Source organism: Macaca thibetana, chromosome 11 (assembly GCF_024542745.1).
Source record: "Macaca thibetana thibetana isolate TM-01 chromosome 11, ASM2454274v1, whole genome shotgun sequence".
Taxonomy (NCBI): domain Eukaryota; kingdom Metazoa; phylum Chordata; class Mammalia; order Primates; family Cercopithecidae; genus Macaca; species Macaca thibetana.
Genome location: NC_065588.1, coordinates 13742131 through 13765958, shown reverse-complemented (window position 1 = coordinate 13765958; position 23828 = coordinate 13742131). Strand labels below are relative to the sequence as shown.

Below are 23828 nucleotides of genomic sequence, written 5' to 3'. Positions count from 1 at the left end.
GGAAACAACAGGTGCTGGAGAGGATGTGGAGAAATAGGAACACTTTTACACTGTTGGTGGGATTGTAAACTAGTTCAACCATTATGGAAAACAGTATGGCGATTCCTCAAGGATCTAGAACTAGATGTACCATATGACCCAGCCATCCCATTACTGGGTATATACCCAAAGGATTATAAATTATGCTGCTATAAAGACACATGCACACGTATGTTTATTGCGGCACTATTCACAGTAGCAAAGACTTGGAATCAACCCAAATGTCCATCAGTGACAGATTGGATTAAGAAAATGTGGCACATATACACCATGGAATACTATGCAGCCATAAAAAAGGATGAGTTTGTGTCCTTTGTAGGGACATGGATGCAGCTGGAAACCATCATGCTTAGCAAACTATCACAAGAACAGAAAACCAAACACCACATGTTCTCACTCATGGGTGGGAACTGAACAATGAGATCACTTGGACTCAGGAAGGGGAACATCACACACCGGGGCCTATCATGGGGAGGGGGGAGGGGGGAGGGATTGCATTGGGAGTTATACCTGATGTAAATGACGAGTTGATGGGTGCAGCACACCAACAAGGCACAAGTATCCATATGTAACCTGCACGTTATGCACATGTACCCTACAACTTAATGTATAATAATAATAAATAAATTAAAAAAAAAAAAAAAAAGAATCCCAGTTTCCATGATGAATCCATCTGTCTCCTTTACTTGAAAGCTTCTTTAAAGGCCATTTCTCTTTGCTTTTATAAAATATCTGGAACAATCCCTTGTACCCTCCCAGGTTGGTCTGTGAGGTAGAGTGCAGTGGACGGTAATAACACCTCTTTGTAACAGTCTTGTGTAAGAATAGGTTGAAGGAGCTCAACAAAGGCCACCTGTCACACACAGGATGACTAAAGGATAAAACTCAAATGCCTCTGTCCTTATGCCTCTGTTTCACTTCATCTCCATGTTATCATAATCATCTCTAACTGTCACATTTTTGGTGCCAAAGAAATATTCATATGCATTGTCAAGTCCTAAATCTGACAAGCTCTTGCGGGATTTCAGATCTGATGTGTTTTGTGAAGGAAAAATGGAGAAAGTGCCAGGAAAGATGTCCTCGACTGGCATTAGGACACATTAACTCCTTATTCAGCAGAGATGCTAGACTAGCCCTAGATCTGAGGAATGTTAGTGCTCAACTGTGTGTTGCATGATAATGTATCAACAGCTGAATAGTGCACTTTGAATGGAGTTTTTCATATAATAAATATATCCACATGTGCAATTCAATTCATTCATTCTAAGTCACCCATTCATTCATATTGAGAGCTTACTAAGTGTTGGATACTGTATCTCTAGGCACTAGAGATACAGCAGTGATCACAACAGACCAAAACTGTGCCCATTATATTACATTCTAAGGAGGAAAGGGCAGAAAATAAAAAGGCAATTAAGTCTGGCCCAGAGTTAGTGAGGGATCAATATATGCGGATATCCAGGGCTTTGGGGGCAGAGAAGAGCATGCGAAGGTAGGAGCTTGCCTGTGAGTTTTAGAAACTGCAAGGAAGCCAGTGTGGCTCCTGAGGAGTGGGTGAGGGAGGAGAGTGGGAGAGGAGGTGGTGGGGATGAGGCTAACTCTGCCACCTCCTCTCCTTTGTTCTTCTGAATACATAGGCAGACTTGGATTCAGTCAAGGCTTCCACTCTGATGCCTTTTTCGTTTATCTCTCCCATTATTTTCCCTCTGAAAATAGTCCAGGCTCTTAGTTTTCCAGTAAATGTCCCTTCTCCAACCTCTCTGTTCTTCGAGCCATGCTGCTTTAGCTGAATGATAGCTACACCTGAGCACTGTGGGATTCACAGTGTCCTTCCTCAGTCTGACCATCCAGTGTGCCCCATGGGATGATTTCTATCTGGGCGCCAAACATTCCTCCCAACCTCAGTGCAGATGCCATGCTCACATCCCGGCGCTTTGCTCGTGCTATTTCACTTGCCCCATCACCCTCCCAGAGCTCTTTGCCTGGATAAACTTGGCCAATCGGGAGGAGTCAGCTCCATCTCTGCCTGCTCTGTGCAGCCTCCCCAACCGTATCCTTTTGTAATGATTTTCTCTCCCTCTAAACTTCCATAGCCCTTCCTTTCCTTATGTCCCATTGGATAGGCATACTCATTCAGGCATTGGATTCCTTAATCTATACATTTTCTGAGCATCCATTCCATTTGCACAGAGCCCTGTGGTGTATTTTACAGTTAAATGTGAGAACCCTGCATTTGAATCCTTGCTCTAGTTTCTAGCTGTATGGCCTTATTCAAATTACTATCTGTGCATTAGTTTCCCTGTCCATTAAATGGGGATAATAATGCCTACCTCATAGCATCAATGAGAGGATTAATGAATTACTATATGTAAATTGTGTGACACATAGTAAGTGCTGTAGAAGCATTAGCTGCTGCTGCTGGCATTATATGATTATCGTCCTTATTATTTCCAGCTAAACTGTAATGGTAGGGATTGTATTTGTTGCTTCATTTTATTTCAGAGCTCAGTGACTTGTATGTGGCTTATGTCCATTAACTGTGTGCTACTGATGTGATATTTTATGGCCAGACACAAGACTTTGCCGAACACCTAAAACCTCAAGGTGCAGGTTATGATATGTTAAAGTTAATGTAGTTAATATAGGAATAAACCCACTTTCTTGGCTTTGCTAAACTCAGGGACCAAGCCTCAGCTAGCTAATATGCCATCTGATTTTATGAAATATTTCAGGGAATATTGATGAAGGTTTATGTATCCAACTTTTATAAAATACAAAAGAAATGACTGCTTTATTGCATTAAAACCATCATTGTGAGGAAAACTGGTAATTAACTAAATTCCAGGAATCTGAAGAACTGGTGTTTTATTTGCTGCAAGCTTTTGTTTTGGCCCCAGCAGGAGGGTGATGACAGGAGAAGTTCCAGTCCCCACCACCCCCACCCGTGTAAGGCCTATTATGGAACCCCAGCTCCACGCTGAGCTCAGAGAGGCACAAAGTTCCTTCCCCAGCAGCACAGCATCCAGAGCTGTGAAGACACATCCTCCAATGACAGCACAGCCAGAGGCAGGAGAAAGGCCACTTACCAGCCTTCCACATCCAAGTGCAGATCTCTTTACATGTGAACTTGAGGGTGTTTGCCACTGTAGGCAATTATAGCACTAATGTTAATAACAAGAGGAATACAAGCAGAAACAATTAAGGTATTGAATGCTTATTATATGCCAACTCCCTTTCTGGCAGTAGCGAAATGTCATCAGATTCATCAGCGGCCCAGGAAGAGAACAGAGTTAATTTGGGCAATTTTTCTATATACCAGTAGCTTCTAACTACATTCTGTAATGTTATTGTTTCCATAATTCAGCCATGCCTTTTGAATGAATTTGAACAATACTCTTTCCAATGAATACTTTACAATGAAATATAACAATTATTTTGTATTCCTCTTACCTCCATTCCAGATTCTTTCATGAAGGTGAAGGGTTTAACTTTCTAATCTTTCACCATATCCACAGCCAGTTTGTTTTAGGGGGTCTCGGGGGGCCACTCCGGGCCCCATGTTTTGAAATGGAGGATTTGTAGTGGGATACTGTACCTTATTTCTCCTCTTGGAACATTGTTAAAATTCAGTTTCAAAGCTAAGTGGCTTGTTTATTGAGTCACACTCTTAGTAAGTGGTAGAGCTCAGATTTGAACTTAGATCTTTGAGCCCATAACCCATGTGTTTACTTACTGTTTTATCACTAAATTGTTTTGTTGGTTTTTTTTGAGACAAAGTCTCACTCTGTCAACCAGGGTGGAGTGCAGTGGCATGATTTCGGCTCACTGCAACCTCTGCCTCCCAGGTTCAAGCAATCCTCCTGTCTCAGCCTCCCAAGTAGCTGGGACTACAGGTGTGCTCCACCACATCTGGCTAACTTCTGTATTTTTAGTAAAGACAGGGTTTTGCCATGTTGGCCAGGCTGGTCACAAACACCTGACTTCAGATGATCCACCAACCTCAGCTTCCCAAAATGCTGGGATTACAGGCATGAGCCACCATGCCTGGCCAAAATTGTTTTATCAATGTAAGCACAGATTACCTCCTTTTCACATCTGTCCCAAGCACTTATGGGCCGTGGAACAGTGAAGGAGCTCATGCTCTCAGAAAGTCTACTCCTTGTATGGTCACCTGACCTTCTTCTTCCCCCATTGGGCCCAACAAGGGATCATGGTAGAAGAGGAGAGAGGGTGCTTCCTCCAGCCACTTCCTCCCCTCTTCAGATGCTGCCCAGAGTCTGGAGTCACACATACATATCCCTTCACCCTAGTTGGGCCATAGGGCATTATTATGGAAGATTTAGTGATGGGCAACACAGTTTGGTGCAACATCCCTGGGCTAAGGAAGATAATATGAGTTGCTGTACTTGCTTGGTAGTTCCTGGAAAAACTGAGAAGATCGAAAGATAGAAGAGCTGTAAAAAGACTTTAGGAGCATGGGGCATATGACTCGTCACTCCCATTCCTGAATATTTACATTAGAGAAATGAAAACATGTTCACTAAAAAACCTGTGCATGAATGTTTACAGCTGCTCTACTCACAATTACCTGAAAGTAACTCAAATGTCCTTCAATAGATAAATGGATCAACTGGCGCATTCACATAATGGAATACTACTCAGCAATACGAAGGAATGACCTGCAGATACATGCAAAGGCCTGGAGATGAATCTCAAAGGCATTATCATAAGTAAAAAAGCCAGTCTCAAAAGGTTATGTACTATAGGATTCCATTTATATGACGTTTTAGAAAAGGCAAAACTATGGGATAGAGTGGCTGGAGGTTAAGAGCAAAGGGTGTGTGTGACTTAAAAGGAGTGGCACCAGGGAGCTTTTTGGGTAATGGAATTGTTTTGTGTCTTGATTGTGGTGGTGACTGCAAGATTCCATACGTGGTTAAAATTCATGACAATAAAAGTCAATAATTTAAAAATACTATTAAAATATAAAATAGGGTAATGACAATAACAATAATAACAGGAGGGTGCTGAATAGGTAAAAATGTGGTGTCTTCAGAATTCTGACATGCTGCCACCTCATAATTAGTAACCCAGGCCCAAAGCCATTCACATCTCCTAAGCCTTTCCCACCTTTTCTCTTGGGTGCCTGGAAGGGCTGAGTGGCATTTGGGCATTGATTCTTTTTGTGATGCAAATGTAAACTCAGAAGTAATGGAATGAATATTTATGTGTAGGATTGTCAAGCTTTGAAGACGAAAGCCCCCAAATTCCATATCTCATATGGATAAATCCCTGCAAATAGCGTGTCCAATATCCACCTCTGCAAGGTCACAGCACCTATTTGTCCTAATCTGCATATGCTGATGGGACACAGACTGAATGAGCAGAGCCATTTTGCAGGGAAGCCAACTACCCAAGAAGGAAGTTCCTCACCATCCTCATTTTAGCAGAGCTGCTTTCATTTTTGTGCTGTCATTCACCGGATCTGACTCTGATCATCGTCCTTGGGACTGTGTGACAGCTGATCAGGAGATGGCCTTGACTGGTGGTCAGAATGACCACTGCTTGTACACCATCAGTATTTAGGACATTCTTGGTTTTGTTTTCAGAACCTGCTGTTCTCTTGGTGCCAGGACCTCAAAGTATGTTTCTTCATTCTCACCCTGGAAACCAACCAGGTTGGAAGAGGAGTCTTCAAGCAGAGCATTCCTCTAGTGTAAATTGATGTTAACACCCCATCTTCACCCTTCCAAAGCCAATCCACCCTCCCTGCCAGCTTCAATTCAGCCTCCTTCTAGAAACCTTTCAGGAAATGTATATGTCAATGGTGTGCACCTCTGTGGTTTTGTATGTTAGCTAGTAGTGTAGGGACATATCTGATGATATGTCTGTTCCTTCTTATCTGACTGTAGCACCCATACCCTCACCAGAGCTCAGGGCCTCCTCAGCTCTTGTCTCTCCATCTTACTCCTTTCAACCTGTTTTTCACACCAGCACCTGGGGACTTTTTCTAACACAAAAACCCAATCTTGTCATTCTGGCAGAGTTCCTCAGTTGCTTCCAATGGTGATGATGAAGATGATGATGATGATGATGATGATGATGATGCTAATAATAATGATAGTAACAATAGCTAACATCGTGCCTTTATCAGCCAGGCACAGTGCCAATACTTTGCCCAGATTGACTGGTTGAATACTTAAACTTTATGAGGTAGGTGCTATTAGCAGCCCATTGTACAAATGTAGAAACTGGGGTACAGAGAAGTTAAGTGAGTTGATCAAGGTCACACAGCTATCAAGTGGCATAGCTGGGATCTGAATCAGGCAGCTTAACTCCAGAAGCTCTGCTGTTTCTCATCCCTTAGATTATGAACTTTAAACTCCTTTGCACAGAATTCAACTTTCTTTGTGATCCAGGCCCTGCTTCCTTCTTCAGCTTGTGTCAACCTCCTGTCACCATGGCGATACCTGCTAGGCTCTGGCAACGATAAGCTGCTTGTGGTCTCTGATCATGCCCAGTCTCTCTCACCGTCTTGTGTCTTTGAACACTCGTCTCTATCTAGAAACAATTTTGCTCCTCTTGTTCAAATGGTTAAGTCTTAGCCCCAGTGCACAGGCTCTGGGATACCATTGAGATAGCCCCTGTGTTCTGTTCTCCCACTGCTGGCGGGACACAGCTGCTCATAGCACCCGCCACATTATTTATAGCCCCTGGTCACACCAAGCTTGTCCTCCCATGTCAGGGCCTCTGCATTTGCAATTTCCTGAGCCTGATACACTTTCCCCCTGGTCTTTGTATGCCTGGTTCTTTCTTATCATTCAGGTCTCAGTTCAGATGCCACCTTCTCAGAGAGGCCTTTTCAGGACAGCCAGTCTAAACTTGTTCTCCTACTACTCTTTATCCTACTACACTGTTTCAATTTCTTCCTAGCACTTCATTTTCACTATTTGAAATCATCTGTGTTTCCGTCACCTATTGCTACACAGCAAACTAGCCCAATACTTAGTGGCTTAAAGCAAGAAGGTTTTATTGTGTTTTACTGTTCTGTGGGTCAGATATTTGGGTAGGGCTTGGCTGAGTGATTCTTCTACTTCGTGTAGCATGACTGATATTCAGTGGGAGGCTGGGCTGGGCTGGAGAGTCCATAATGGCTTTACTCTCATGCCTGGTGCCCTGACTGGAATGGATAGAAGTCCAGGGCTCAGCTAGGACTGCAGATGGGAGCACCTGTAAGTGGAATCTCCAGCATGGTGGCCTCAGGGTTGTTGGACTTCTAACATGGTACACCGATTCCCTCAGAGCAAGTTTCCCAAAGGCCAAGGTGGAAGCTGCAAAGCTTCTTCTGCCCTTGCCTCAGAAGTTCCAGAATGTTACTTCTGCCACCTTCTACTGGTTGAGCAAGTCACCTAGGCCAGCTCAGAATCAAGGTGGGGAGGGGACATGGACCTCTTTTTCATAGAGTGGCAAATAATTTGTGGCTGACTTTAGTCAACCCTAGGGGAGGCTGAGGTGGGAGGATTGCTTGAGGCTGGGAGTTCAGTGCCAACCTGTACAACATGGAGAGAGCCCATCTCTACAAAAGATTGCTTAGAAATTTAAAAAATAAAAAAGAGGCTTACTATTTGTCTCTCTTCTTTATAATGAGAACTCCTTGAGGGCAAGATCATACTCTTCTGCAATAATGCATCCTCAGCACCTCCTCTGTACACAATAAACACTAACAAATACTTGCTGAATGCTTGTATAAATGAATGAAATGAAAAATGAAATGAAAAAGTAAATGAATGAAAAACTGAATGAATATATTTCTGACTTTCTGTAATGGAAACTCCTTGAAAACTGGGTCTGATTTTTTTCATCTTTGTATCTCTGTTCCTAATACAGTCTCCTGCACTAATAGATGCTGGGCAAATATTTGCCAAATGAATGGATGCATTTTAATTATCATAGTTAAAGGAGATAATGTAACTTATACCCAGTACATACATAGGTATTGAATAAGAGTGGCAATTATTAATGACTTACAATGCCTAATACATAGGAAAATCAATTTATATTTTTATTTAACAATTTTAAAAATGGACCAGATCCGTACTTCCCTGATTCCCTCCCTCTTCCTTTCTTTCTCCAGCAGGCTGTATGAAAAGCTCTCTAGTGGGGAGGTGGCAGCCAAAAGAGTTCAGGACCCTAGTGTCTGCTCATCTCTGGGTGGGGGCCTTGACTCCTGGCCCTTGAGCACCTTTCTCCTTGCATGGCTGCCGAGACTAATTCACTCTGAGGTCATTAAAATGGAGGCTGAGATGATCTGAACAGCTCAGAGGCCTGAATTCTGATTCCCTGCTGCTCTCCAGGAGGATCAAATGAGATTACAGTTCTCTTAACATTCTGGCATTGTTTTGCCCTTGTGCAAGTGCACGCTCACAGCAATTACTTGAAGCCCTGTGTTAAATGCAGTGGGAAGGATGGGAGTTGGCATTTGATTTGCCACAAAAGGAAGGATAGTCTTACTACGTGGCCCCACTTACAGCGTGTGGCTTCACTCCCTAGTAGGCAAGAAGTAGGACTGTTCAGCTAGCATTTCAACTGGCAAAGGGAAGGCCATACTCAGTAGGCCAAGTCTCAGCTTGTCCTCCCACTATACTGTGTGGGCTTGAACAACTTATTTGATCTCTTCAGGGCTTCGGTTTCCTCATCTATGAAATGGGGCCCTCCCTGTCTGTGTTATTTTCCTATCCAAATCTGTATTGATTGATAATTCCAATCTGGGTGACTCCCAGAAAAAGATTCCACATTCAAGGAAGCTCTATGACCAAAGGTGATTAATAAAGAGTACTGGGCCCGGCGTGGTGGCTCTCGCCTGTAATCCTAGCACCTTGGGAGGCCAAGCAGAGTGGATCGCTTGAGGCCAGGAGTTGGAAACCAGCCTGGCCAACATGACAAAACCCTGTCTCTACTAAAAGTATAAAAATTAGCAGGGTGTGGTGGCTCACATCTGTAGTCCCAGCTACCCAGGAGGCTGAGGTGGGAGGATCACCTGAGCCTGGGAGGTTGAGGTTGAGGTTTCAGTGAGCCAAGATCACAACACTGCACTCCAGCCTGGGTGACAGAGTAAGACTCTGTTTCCAAAAAAAAAAAAAGAAAGAATACTGTATACATTTCCCTACTTTGAAATCAGACTGAGTTTTTTAATTCAATTACTGAGCTCCCTGATACATTAGGCTTTTAAATTTGTTTAAAAATTATTTTTTCAGGGGCCTCCCTGTTCTATTAATGTTAAGACTTCTGATTCTTGACAGTGCTAAATTTTTCTCCTTCCCAAAGCCCTAGAAAGCACTGATTGCCACTCAGGCTACACTAGTGCCATATAATGCCTTACAGCTTGGGGTAAGTTTTATTAGAAGGGCATTTATTGGAAGCATGAGGATATATGGAAGATTATTTTTTCCTTCTTCTCCATGGCCTCCCTAAACAGTTATCCATGAATGTGAATTTTAGTACAGTTCAAGTTCCAATGACTGCATAAAAAATCTCTGTTTTATGTAAACTTCACAGATCTCACCAAGCTGAGACAAGAATTTTCAAAAGAAAAAGCAATGCTTTAGCTAATTCTGGGGCAATGTTCTCTCCCTGTTGGCCTCCAGACTGGCCTAGTTTAAGGAACAAATTAGAGAATAAGGATTTTCAATCTTAGGGAACATTGCCTTACATAGGACAATTTTAAATGTTAGAACTTCATCTCCATAGAAGCAACTAAGAATTTTGAGAATCCATCATGTGCCAGGTATTATTTTTTTGCATATTATCTTATTCATTAAAATAATACTTCCAGAAAAGAGGGTAGGTCCGTAAATTCAAGTAATTTGCCCATGTTCATGCAGCTGGCCTGAGACAAAGCTGAAATCCAAATTCAAATTCTCTGCCTCTAAGACCAGCACTTCCTCCTTCTTCCCCGGTACTGATTGCTTGGTTTCTCTGATTATTTTGATGATAATGATGATTTATTTGTTTTTTTGGAGACAGGGTCTTGCTCTGTCACCCAGGCTGAAGTGCAGTGGCACAATCTTGGCTTACTGCAACCTCCACCTCCTGGGCTCAAGCAATCCTTACACCTCAGCCTCACAGGTAGCTGGGACCACAAGCGCATGCCACCACACATGGCTAATTTTTATATTTTTGGTAGAGATGGGATTTTACCATGTTGCCCAGGCTGGTGTCAAACTCCTGAGCTCAAGTGATCCACCCACTTTGGCCTTCCAAAGTGCTGGAATTACAGGCATCAGCCACTGCACCTGGCCTGATTATTTTCATTTGAAAGATGCCTTAACTATATAAGTCTTGCTATGTTATTATCTAATTCCTTTAGTGTTTTAATAGCTTTAATTTATTTTCAAATACTTCCTCCCAGTTGGTGGCTTATCTTTTTTATGATTTTAACTGCATCTTTCAAAAAGAAGTTCTTATTTTTATGTACTCTAATTTATCGTTTACCTTTTTTTGGTGGATTGCACTTTTGGTGTTGTAGCTAAGAAATCTCTGTCTAACTCAAGATTACAAATATTTTCTCCTATATTTTCTACAAGTTTTATAATTCTAGCATTTACATTTTAGGTATATGATCCACTTTAAGTTGTGTATCTTATGAGGTGTGAAATGAAGTTATTTTTAGCAAACAGATATCTAATTATTCCAACACCATTTGTTAAATGCCATTCTATCTCCACTGAATTGCCCTTGTACCATATATGTGTGGCTGTTAGTGGGCACTCTATCCTGTTCCATTGATCTGACTCTATGCTAATGCCACACTATCGTGATTACTGTAGCTTTATAATGAATTGTAAAGTCAGGTAGTGTAAATCCTTTAACATTTTTTTTTTCCTTTTTTCAAAGTGATCTTGGCTATTCTAGACCCTTTATCATTTCTTTATTCAGGGATATAGTTACAAAACAGAATTTAGAAATCTAAAAATAATTTAAAATTAAAAATTGCTATATAAAAAGCTGTATGAAAACTGCCTATAATGTAGCTTCATCAGGAAGTGAGGCCTTCTGGGCACTGGATTCCATTTAGTTAATGTAAAATTGTTGCATATACCTTGCATGGATTGCCATTTTTTTCAGAAAAATTAAAGTATAATCATTTATGCCAGAATTGTATTGGACATGATTGCAATTTTCATTTATGTTTCAGAAAATCCCTTGGGCCCTAGAGTATCTTAGTCATTATAAACATAGTTGAAATTGTCCTAGTATTGTGGGGGAATTACTGATTAAAGGGAGTTAATTAGTTGTATTGCTGTCTACCATAGTTATTTACTCTACTTTTGATTTGGGGAATGCCTTTCTTCAAACATCTGAAGTGTTGTATTTGATAGTGATATGCAAAGCATTTTGGGTCTGTCTCTTCCAATAAAGCATATCCCTATTTACTTTAAGCTTGCTATCTGCTGGAGACAGTGAGGAGTGACTATTAATTAGGCGAATTTAGCTCTGATCTGTTAGCTATCAATGCCACTGTGTGATGTGGAGCAAATTTCTTACCCTCTTTGGGTTTCATCATTTGTGAAATGAAAGGTTTGGGCTAGTTAACCCTGAGTGGCCCATTTGGCTCTAGATTTTTCTTACTCTTTTGTAGTGTTTTTATCCACTTAAAAATTATAACCCCTTTCAAAACTTTTAATGTCAAAAAGCTCTGTGATGGGTCAGAGGGGGAGCTTTCTCAGTTAGGAAGTAGTAGTTGTTTGATGCATCACAGATTGCCTAACACCACTGCATGACTCTACTTTTGACCGTGGCCAGCACTGAGCAATTAAGATGGCATTTATGGCTCCTGGTGCTGAGATATTTTGTGGCCCATGGAACTCCCATATTCTAAGGAAAAGAATTTCTTCTAATCCCAAGCAATTCCAAAGCTTCAGAGTTCTCCTGAGTTGGCAGGTTAGATTTTCAAATGTATCTCCAAAGTAAGTGGTACTATTACTTGAAACCAAGAGGACTTCAAATATCTTCATTGTCGTTCTGACGCCAAAGCACAGCACAGCTACAATGATCATTGCTATACTAATAGAATAAGTAGCTTAGAGAGCCAGTTTACTAGGAGATGCAGAATAGAGACCCAAATTAAAAATAGTATAAGAGAACATTTAGTGGGCACTTACTGTGTACCAGGTGCTGTGCCAAGCACTTCATATGAATTATATTAGTTAATTCTCACAATAATATTGAAAACTAGGCATTATCATCTCCTTCTTACAAATGAGGACAGGATGCAGTTTATGCTACTTGTCCAAGGTCACACAGTGGTAAGTGGTGGAGCTGGTCTTCAATCCGTATGTTTCAATCTAGAGTTTAAACTCTTAATGATGACATCAGAGACTAGCTAGCACATTTAAAGAGTAATTGCATGTGTAGGATTACAGTGATCTAGACAAAGAATAACCCGTTCTGATGGGTCACTTTTGGGTAGACTTGATGGAAGAAAGAATTCACAGAAGATTTCTTGAAGAAATTGTTTTGAGATTTATTTTGAAACAAAGGATATAAATTGGCCTAGAGAGATAGATGAGTTGGCACTGAGGAGATGGACTATATGAGGCCATGAAGACACAAATGAACAAATTTTGTGTTCAGGAAGCAACATAAAGACTTACGCATTGCAGAGTGATAGCCAGAAATAAAACTGATGTCATAGGGATGAAAATCCAAGAGGTTTCACTTTATTATAATAGGCACTGGAGATGCACTCTCAGTCTCAAGCAAGAAAGGGAACATAATTAAAATTGTCTTTGATTGTACAGTTTATCCTACAACTCATGTGGGATAAATATGAGCTTTGAGTGCATCAGGGAAGGTCAAAAGAAAATTTCTTAGCAAAACATATTTGATACTTAAATTATCTTCAGGAGTACCACATAGCTCACCTCACTAAGGCCCTATGGCCAAATAGTGCAATGACTGTGTATTTAGGCCTTTAAGAGACCTGAATACATATTTTACATAATTTTTGGAAATAAAGGTGACTAGTCCACCTCAGTTAAGCCACCAGCACATTCCTTTGGCCCATCAACACTGGTATTGTGTAGTGGACATAAAAGGAACACAGAAGGGTTATAGATTAAAGTCAGGGTTGGGCAAATAGAAATCTCTCAACAATATGTACTAAATTGAATTGAATTGAAGTCTGCTTTCAGATAGCAATGGCTGCTCCTGAGTGAGGGCTAATGTATTTGGTGAAGTATAGTTGGGTCCCTTCCATTATAAATCCACTAATGCTAACTTAATGTCTCTTCACATTTTCTAAAATGACTTTTCTCTCTCTCTCTCCCTCCATCTCCCTCTGTCTCTATCTGTCTTTCTCTCTCCAGTTCCAGAGACCTAATGACTTCTCACCCCCTTTCCGCTTTGGGACCGTGCCCAACGGCAGCACAGAGAGAAATATTCGCAATAACTATGCAGAAATGCATGCCTACATGGGAAAGTTCAACCAGAGGGGTGTAGATGATGCATTGCTCTCCCTGAAAACAGGGTAAGAACTGCTTCCAAGCTCAGAGTCCTTGATCTGTTTCTCACATTTATTAAGCATACTATTGAATCACATGCACTAGGTATACCATGGTTGGTATCATAAAATGTTAAAGAAGACTTCATTTGCTCTTTATGGATTTCCAAGTTAAATTTGATAGTATCACTTAGACCAGTGTACAAAGATTCCTATGATATTACTTACTTCTATGTATTTTTTTACAAATTATTTTCTAGTTGCACTAATGTAACCACGAAGTAAGAGTGAAATAAATGTAGAAGTAGGGAGGCAGAGTGAAGGCTAAGGTATTTGTGCCGTGTATGAAATAAAGAGCTGTTGTCTAAGAGGTGAAAATTATGGTTCTGGTGTCTTATGGACAATGGAGAAATAAAAGGGGGAAAGTGTAAATGTTTTTAGATAATTAACAGTAAGAATGTGTTGACTGATCTCCAGTGCCAGCTTGTGTTAACATACTCTGTCCTCTAGGGAGTGTTTGTCCATTCATAGGAGTTCATGACCTACACATGTGTTGGCTTGCACAGTCCCAGCCAAACTGATCCCTTTGTTCATTTGGCCTCCACAAGCTACAGTTATGGAAGATGATGGATAATGGAGCATTATAGATGTTGGGATTTGGAAGTCAAGGGGTCTTGTAGCTCATTTTCTTTGTTGTATGATGATTAAACAGCACTTGGACCTCCTCTCAATACCCTTGTAGCTCCAGGTCTGGAAAAGGCACCTAGATACATGGTTACGTAAAATACTGTTAGATTCTATGTTATCACCATAGATACGGTCACAAAAGATCTCAGAAGATGGGATTTCAGCTTGAAGGTAGGGCCACTTTGGGTATTCTGACCCCTGCTCCACCCACCATTCTCATTCATATCAGGGCTTTGGTTTTTTGGTGTTCCCCTTTCTATAGGTTACCTAACAAAGTGACTTAACTAATAAAAATGAAGGGAATAATGGTGTTGCTTTTCTTTCTTGCAGACCTCTCTATTGCCTGTACAGCTATATCTAAATTTCTTCCTCTACCTTTGATATGTTTAAATGTTGGTTTTAAATATTGATTCATGCCTTCCTGCCCCTATGCCTGGTCTTACTCCCTTTTTTATGTATTTCTCCCTTGCAAAGCACAATACATAAAATGAAGTTCTTTTATGTTTAGGAACTATATGCTGTAATTTATTTATTTGAGAGATCTGAATTCTTCTGTATTTTGCCTTCTCTTGTAGTTTCACTCATCTGCTCTTATACAAGCCTGTACTGCCACCACCTCAACCCCTCACCTCTATCCTTGTGCTGCACGACAGAATACTGGAAACTTCCTGACCACAAAAATAGCATTGCACATCTATTGAAACACAAACACCTACACTTATCCCCACTCCAGACTGTAATGAACTGAGAAATGAAAAATGTTATATAAATCTAACCCCATGCTATTTGTTGCTCATTGCGGTGGTTACTTTTCATTATTTCTGTTATTATTTTTATTGATCCCTTTTTACTCCTTCTTCCTTTCAGACACAGTTTATGAGTTGGCTTCAGGCCCAACTTACATTCTCATCATTCCCAGTGGGAAGAAAAGAACTCCTCCTTTCAACCCAAAAGCACATAAAGAACAGCCTGGGATTTAGGCTTTAGATTCTGGCAGAGTTCCAATTTAAACCTTACTTTGAACCAATTCTCCACATAGTTTTCTGGAACCCTACTGCTTCGTATTAATGGCCCCATAGGTAGTTTTGTTCTAAAATTCCTCCATTGGATTTGTTTGCTTTTTTCCTGTACAGGAAACTGGATGCCTTCATCTATGATGCAGCAGTGCTGAACTATATGGCAGGCAGAGATGAAGGCTGCAAGCTGGTGACCATTGGCAGTGGGAAGGTCTTTGCTTCCACTGGCTATGGCATTGCCATCCAAAAAGATTCTGGGTGGAAGCGCCAGGTGGACCTTGCTATCCTGCAGCTCTTTGGAGATGGTGAGTTCAAGAAAGGGAAAGTGCCCATTTGTCCTCTACTGATGGCCAGTCCAAAACATCAACCTTTTCCTTTCCTCCATTTATTTAACCTGTGCATTTCCAGAAAAGCATTTCACAGTATATTGTGTAGTTTTCAGGTGTACATTAGTTTCTTATTGCTGCCATAACAAAGTGCCATGCACTGAGTGGCTTAAACAACAGAAATGTCTTGTCTCACAGTTCCAGAGAATAAACGTGTGAAATCACAGTGCCAGCAGGGGCAATCTCTTCTGGGGTCTGCAAGGGAGAATCTGTTTCATGCCTCTCCCATAGTATCTGGTGGTTTGCTGATAATCTTTGGCATTCCTCATCTTGTAGAAGCATACCACCGATCTCTGATTCATGTTCACGTGGTGTTTTACCAGTGTGCATGTTTTCCCGCTGCACACGTCTGTGTCTGAATTTCCCTTTTTCTTAAGAATGACAGTCGTATTAGATGAGGGGTTCACCCTACTCTGGGATGATCTCGGCTTCATTATGTTTGCAATGACTCTATTTCCAAATAAAGTCACATCCCAAGGTATTGGGGGTTAGGACTTCAACACATATATTTTGGGGGGATGGTATAACATCTTTCACCCCATAACAAGGTGAAAGATGGCAGGGAGAGGATTGAAGCAGTTTGTCAAGGAGGTTTGTTTCTGGGTTGCAGGCTATAATCAAACCTTCAGGGATAAAGTAGGAGAACTGATATTAGATGTTTCATCCAGTCATCTCACATGTGGCCAAAATAATAGATGGAACTGTGGAAGCTCTCTGCTCTTTATGTGCCCAGAGGTAGGGCAGAGAAATAAACTTGCAGCCATCTAGTCATTCTTCCTGCTCTCCCATCTTGCTCTTTCAGCTGGAAGAGGCAGGTTTAGGGTCCTCAGAGGCAGACACCATCAGCTACTCCCCAGTATCATCCTGGCAGCAGACTGAGCTGCCAACTTAAGTTGAAAAAAATCTCATCTTCTGTTTCATTATATTCCTGTCTTCTGCATCCCTCTTCACTTTATTGTACAAAGAAACTACTCTTTCTGTTAGAATCGCAGAAACTAACTCAGTTATGAATGAGCAGCCAGACCCTTCTTGGCTTCACCAGCCATCAGCCAAGTGGCTATCTCAATTATGTCTGCAGAAGGTTTGCCGTTAAGGATGAGATCAGAAGCAGAAGACCACAGGTGGATTTTTAGAATCCAGGTGAAGTTGTCTGCTCCACTAGTTAGGAGAATCATAGTTTAATTAAAAAAAAATAAGGGAAAAGTGGTTTGATTAACATTGGAAACAGGAGAATGTTTTAGCTGAAGTGTTACCAAGCCATTTTGGTATAAGAGCTTCTGTAATTTTAGTGTAGCTGTCACTCAAAGGCAATAATGGAGACGATACCCATCAGAAAGAGATGATTTGCAAAAGTTGCCAAAACTTTAGTCAGATTATGCAAGCAAAGTTCAGTTTTTTAGCCAAACTAGAACTATTGGAATAGGCAATTTTCTCCGTGAGATTTTCAGAATTTTGCTTGTCTAGAACTAGATGCATTCTAGGGCACATGGTTTCTTTTACTTTCCTTTTGTCTGGGACCTCTTCCTACTTCCTAGCATCTGGTGAAGTGGAAAAAGGTCATTGAAATCTGACATGAATTAAAGCAATCAAAGCATGGTTAAACAATGTGTAAAGAAGGCAAGTCTGAATTTGGGAGTCTTATTTTATTCAAGCTTACTCCTCTTTGCTCTTTATTTTCTTCAACAAGAGATCAGTAAATCGGAGGGGCCCTAGGGAATCAATCAATCTCTCTGCCTCTCTCCTCCCTACCCAATCTGCTTTGCACAATTTTAAGGGCAATTCTCTGAATCACTCATTCGATTATGTTACTCCCCACTGTCTGTAATATTAAGTGCAGAATGCTTAATCTGATACTCTGGTCTTTAGCACTCTCACATCAATCTTTTTTATTCAGCTTCTTTTGCCTACTGTGTCTTTTTCTGTTTGAACTGTTCTGTATGCCTTTCCTTAAACAAGCCTTGTGTGTTCCCACCGACCATACTATTCCTGCTGCCTGGAGTGCCTTTTTGTACAATGTAAATTAAAATTCATCCATCCAGCATGCCCACTTCCAACTCCTACTTACTTCACGAAAAACCACTGGCCATGCTATCCACAGAAGTACCGTCACCACTTTGAACTCTTGTTACCTGCAGACAGCTTGTCATTGTGAATATTTATATGCCAATTTATACAGGCTAGATAATGGAGAGTGGGAGCAACATTTCATGTGTTCATAGCACCTGCAGTACTCACATGAAGTTTTTATTGAATGCTTACTGAGTATGTTGATGAATTAATATGTAATAGCATTAATAAGATTACTGTTAACTTTTTTCATTTCCTTTTTGTCTCCTTGTCTCTTTTCCTTTCATGTATCTTTCTCTTTCTTGCTCAATACCCCTCTTTTTCCCTTTTCTCTACTCCTTTCCTGTCTCCTCTTTTTATCTGTTTTCCTTCTCTGTCCTTTCCCCAGGGGAGATGGAAGAACTGGAAGCTCTCTGGCTCACTGGCATTTGTCACAATGAGAAGAATGAGGTCATGAGCAGCCAGCTGGACATTGACAACATGGCAGGGGTCTTCTACATGTTGGGGGCGGCCATGGCTCTCAGCCTCATCACCTTCATCTGCGAACACCTTTTCTATTGGCAGTTCCGACATTGCTTTATGGGTGTCTGTTCTGGCAAGCCTGGCATGGTCTTCTCCATCAGCAGAGTAAGTGTTTTGATTTAAATGCCTAGAGCTTGTTAGGGACAGCTTAGCCTAGCACTGTACAAAGCAGAGAGACCCAAGAGGACACTATCTCCACCCCCATGTTGCTCAAGCAATAAACCACATCATGTATGTTTTCTCAGGAGTTTGTGTGATGTGATTGCAAGCGGCTCAGAAAAGTGGGTGATACTATATTTCCTTCAAGAAACAGCTTTCTGTGTGGGATTTGGGCATTTGGTTCTCTACGGGAACTGACAGATCTGTCAAAATGGAAAATTTGGCTTTTTACCAAATGCCTTTCATCACCATTAGTTGGTTCTGTATAAACTCTATTAACTATCTAATCCTTTAAAAATGTACATTTCTGTTTAAATAATTATATGTAACATATCTCTTATTTTAACATACAAAGGTATATTATTAGTTGTTTCACTCTATGTTTTAACCATGTGTTGGTTATGGAGAGTTAAAGAGCTTAACAGAACCTTCAGAAATAAGCTCTGACTCATAAGAAATTTACATTCCAGAAACTTCCCTAGTTGGAGCAAGAGTAAAAACTCTTAGGTCATTCTTTATTTAGGTCTCCTCTTCATTCCTAGTCCAAAATGAGACACTAGGAAGACAGTTTTGTGTATGAGCAGAAGGTCACAGGGAGAAGTTTTTTAAAAAGTGAGCTTCTTTTGATTTTGTTAATAAAGTGGAGAGACTAATTCATGAGAATGAATGAAGGTCTAGGTTCCAGATATGGCCAACTTTGACTCAAACGGAGTTTTGTATTAATGAGAAAATTGATTTCTCATTAAATTATTTCATGTTTTCATCTTTTTCCTATAGTATTTTACTGAAAGAGAACAATTTCTCCGTTTCCTCTCTGGCTGTGAGTTAATTCAGGCCATCGAGTGAGCTCAGAACAGGAGGATAGAACTTGGGGGTGGTGATGATCCCTGAGCCATGTTGCTTCCCTGGTAGCCCTTCCCTAAGATCTCAGATAGGGGAACGCCAGAAGCCATGGGAGCTGGTGATCTGTAATAAAAACCCCATTTATGATGCTTTGACATGATCAATGCCTCTATAGAGGAAAAAAGGCTTGGAATTTTCTCTTGACCTTAATCAGGAAGAGTTAGAAGAACTGGGAAAGTGGAATAACCTTACCTTGAAGATCTTCCATCTTGCTGATGCCCTGTGGGACAATGAGACTTACCTTGTCTAAACCTTTCTTCTTTCCCATTTGGCTATGATTCTTCTAATCATCTCCCCTCTCATTCCCATCCACTGAGACAACTTACCTTTCCAAATTAGTCCCATTTGTTGTAATGACACAATTCAAACAACCTCTTTTCAAATACTTTCCCTAGCCAGGGAGAAAAGTTCCAAGTTTGTCCACCTTTCCAGGCAGGGAGCAAGATGTGAGCAGGCGGTTGGCTTGACTTTAGAATCAAACATACTGAGCCTTCCAGGAACCCAGCCCATTGCCTCTCCTGCAGTGTCCTTCAAAGCCCTGTACAAGAAGCTGTACACGGAGCTCTCGATCAATACTAATTTGTTAAGATGTTAATTATTGATGATAATATTGAGTGAGAAAGTATAAGAAGGAAAACAGGCGCTAAAGAGAGAATAAATGAGAGAATTCAACAAGGGAGTTATTTATTCCTATTTAGTACTGGCTGTTTGTCCCAATTCTTCCCTCCCACAGTGTAGAGCACAGCAGGAGAAAAATCCTTCATTGACCCCAGGGCTTCCTAATTCTCTCTTTCTGTGAATTCTGTTCATGCTTGGCTCAAGAAGAGAATTGAAGAGAATTGCTCAGCTGTTATTTGGTGACCGAAATTCTAAAACCTGCTTAAAATTTGTCAGAGCTGGAAAACAGTGGCAATTGTGAGCTACTGAGCTCCCCTGTGCTTTACTGTCAGCCATGGCAGAGCAACCTCAGCATCCATAGAGCATGGCCATTTATTTCCAGAAGACTGACAATATTTTTTGCTATGGGTTGATATCATGGCCTCATTTTTAAGATGTGAAAATCTAGGCATAGAAAACCACGGTAAGTCAACTGTGAAGTTGAGGCAAAAATGCCATATCCTATGATTCCAGTCCCTTTGCTCAAGTTACTGGGTGTGACCATGCCCCCTCTCTGATGGCCAGGTCACTGACCTCGTCTCATGACATGACAGTCACCAAATTCAGGGGTATAAATTAGACAAGCTTCTAGCCACATCTAACAGTATATCAGACTATTCGCTTCATGCTTTCCCTGATTTTTTCTTATCCAGTTGGGGCAATTATTGGTGGGAGAGTGTTTTTTTGTGGTCATTTCTAGCCTCTCTGGAGATCTAACCTGTCCCCACGTTCTTGCTTCAGGGCATCTACAGCTGCATCCATGGGGTGGCGATCGAGGAGCGCCAATCCGTAATGAACTCCCCCACCGCAACCATGAACAACACACACTCCAACATCCTGCGCCTGCTGCGCACAGCCAAGAACATGGCTAACCTGTCTGGTGTGAACGGCTCCCCGCAGAGCGCCCTGGACTTCATCCGACGGGAGTCATCTGTCTATGACATCTCGGAGCATCGCCGCAGCTTCACACATTCTGACTGCAAATCCTACAACAACCCGCCCTGTGAGGAGAACCTCTTCAGTGACTACATCAGTGAGGTGGAGAGAACGTTCGGGAACCTGCAGCTGAAGGACAGCAACGTGTACCAAGATCACTACCACCATCACCACCGGCCCCATAGCATCGGCAGTGCCAGCTCCATCGATGGCCTCTACGACTGTGACAACCCACCCTTCACCACCCAGTCCAGGTCCATCAGCAAGAAGCCCCTGGACATCGGCCTCCCCTCCTCCAAGCACAGCCAGCTCAGTGACCTGTACGGCAAATTCTCCTTCAAGAGCGACCGCTACAGTGGCCACGATGACCTGATCCGCTCCGATGTCTCTGACATCTCAACCCACACCGTCACCTACGGGAACATCGAGGGCAATGCCGCCAAGAGGCGTAAGCAGCAATATAAGGACAGCCTGAAGAAGCGGCCCGCCTCGGCCAAGTCCCGCAGGGAGTTTGACGAGATCGAGCTGGCCTACCGTCGCCGACCGCCCCGCTCCCCTGACCACAAGCGCTACTTCAGGGACAAGGAAGGGCTACGGGACTTCTATCTGGACCAGTTCCGAACAAAGGAGAACTCACCCCACTGGGAGCACGTGGACCTGACCGACATCTACAAGGAGCGGAGTGACGACTTTAAGCGCGACTCGGTCAGCGGAGGAGGGCCCTGTACCAACAGGTCCCACATCAAGCACGGGGCAGGTGACAAACACGGCGTGGTCAGTGGGGTACCTGCACCGTGGGAGAAGAACCTGACCAACGTGGAGTGGGAGGACCGGTCCGGGGGCAACTTCTGCCGCAGCTGTCCCTCCAAGCTGCACAACTACTCCACGACGGTGACGGGTCAGAACTCGGGCAGGCAGGCGTGCATCCGGTGCGAGGCTTGCAAGAAAGCAGGCAACCTGTATGACATCAGCGAGGACAACTCCCTGCAGGAACTGGACCAGCCGGCTGCCCCGGTGGCGGTGACGTCAAACGCCTCCACCACTAAGTATCCTCAGAGCCCGACTAATTCCAAGGCCCAGAAGAAGAACCGGAACAAACTGCGCCGGCAGCACTCCTACGACACCTTCGTGGACCTGCAGAAGGAAGAAGCCGCCCTGGCCCCACGCAGCGTAAGCCTGAAAGACAAGGGCCGATTCATGGATGGGAGCCCCTACGCCCACATGTTTGAGATGTCAGCTGGCGAGAGCACCTTTGCCAACAACAAGTCCTCAGTGCCCACTGCCGGACATCACCACCACAACAACCCCGGCGGCGGCTACATGCTCAGCAAGTCGCTCTACCCTGACCGGGTCACGCAAAACCCTTTCATCCCCACTTTTGGGGACGACCAGTGCTTGCTCCATGGCAGCAAATCCTACTTCTTCAGGCAGCCCACGGTGGCGGGGGCGTCGAAAGCCAGGCCGGACTTCCGGGCCCTTGTCACCAACAAGCCGGTGGTCTCGGCCCTTCATGGGGCCGTGCCAGCCCGTTTCCAGAAGGACATCTGTATAGGGAACCAGTCCAACCCCTGTGTGCCTAACAACAAAAACCCCAGGGCTTTCAATGGCTCCAGCAATGGGCATGTTTATGAGAAACTTTCTAGTATTGAGTCTGATGTCTGAGTGAGGGAACAGAGAGGTTAAGGTGGGTACGGGAGGGTAAGGCTGTGGGTCGTGTGATGCGCATGTCACGGAGGGTGACGGGGGTGAACTTGGTTCCCATTTGCTCCTTTCTTGTTGTTTTAATTTATTTATGGGATCCTGGAGTTCTGGTTCCTACTGAGGGCAACCCCGGTGACCAGCACCATCTCCCCTCCTTTTCACAGTTCTCTCCTTCTTCCACCCCTATCAGCCATTCCTGTTCCCATGAGATGATGCCATGGGCCCTCTCAGCAGGGGAGGGCAGAGCGGAGAAAGGAAGGGCTGCATGTGAGCTTCCTCCTGGTGTGGAAGAGCTCCTTGACATCCTCTTTGAGTGAAGCCAGGAGAACAAAAAAGAGGCTATGTGAGCACAAAGGTAGCTTTTCCCAAAACTGATCTTTTCATTTAGGTGAGGAAGCAAAAGCATCTACGTGAGACCATTTAGCACACTGCTTGTGAAAAGAAAGAGGCTCTGGCTAAATTCATGCTGCTTAGATGACATCTGTCTAGGAATCGTGTGCCAAGCAGAGGTTGGGAGGCCATGTGTGTTTATATATAAGCCAAAAAATGCTTGCTTCAACCCCATGAGACTCCATAGTGGTGGTGAACAGGAACAAAAGGTCATTGGTGGCGGAGCGGATTCTTGAACAAACTGGAAAGTACGTTATGATAGTGTCCCACAGTGCCTTGGAGGCAAGAGCAGGTGGATTGTGCATGCATGTGTGTTCATGCACACTTGCACCCACATGTAGTCGGGTGCCTCAAGAGAAGGCAACCTTGACTCTTTCTGTTGTTTCTTTCAATATCCCCAAGCAGTGTGATTGTTTGGCTTATATACAGACAGAGATGGCCATGTGTTACCTGAATTTTGGCTGTGTCTCCCTTCATCCTTCTTGAATGAGAATGAAAATTCTTGATAAAGAAGAATCCGTGGTCTAGACAAAAAAAAGATGGTGAGCAATCCTGCAAGAGCAAGGTACAAAAACAAGTCCTCAGTGGTTGGCAATTTTTTCAACCAGTTTGAACCAAGAACCTTCCAGGAAGGCTAAAGGGAAACAGAATTTTCACAGCCACGATTCTTTTGCCCACGCTTGAGAGCAAAAGATTCTACAAAGCTCTTTTGAGTATTTAGACTGTCGACTGGCCAAGGTTTGGGGAGGAGCAAAGCCACCTTTGAAGAAGTAAGGAGTCGTGTATGGTAGGGTAAGTGAGAGAGGGGGATGTTTCCAATGCTTTGATCCCTTCTTACTTAACCTGAAGCTAGAAGAGCAGGCT

At 42.7% G+C, this 23828-nt stretch overlaps 1 protein-coding gene across 1 annotated transcript in view; it reads left to right on the top strand.

Moving 5' to 3' along the window:
- Nucleotides 1–23159, top strand: part of GRIN2B (glutamate ionotropic receptor NMDA type subunit 2B) — a 421309-nt gene extending 398150 nt beyond the window's left edge. The window contains exons 12-15 of the mRNA XM_050748224.1: nucleotides 13407–13567; nucleotides 15361–15548; nucleotides 18085–18323; nucleotides 20679–23159. Of these exons, the coding sequence (XP_050604181.1) occupies nucleotides 13407–13567; nucleotides 15361–15548; nucleotides 18085–18323; nucleotides 20679–22535 (2445 nt within the window). The 3' untranslated portion in view covers nucleotides 22536–23159. The remainder of the gene's footprint in view (nucleotides 1–13406; nucleotides 13568–15360; nucleotides 15549–18084; nucleotides 18324–20678) is intronic.
- Nucleotides 23160–23828: the final 669 nt, after the last annotated feature.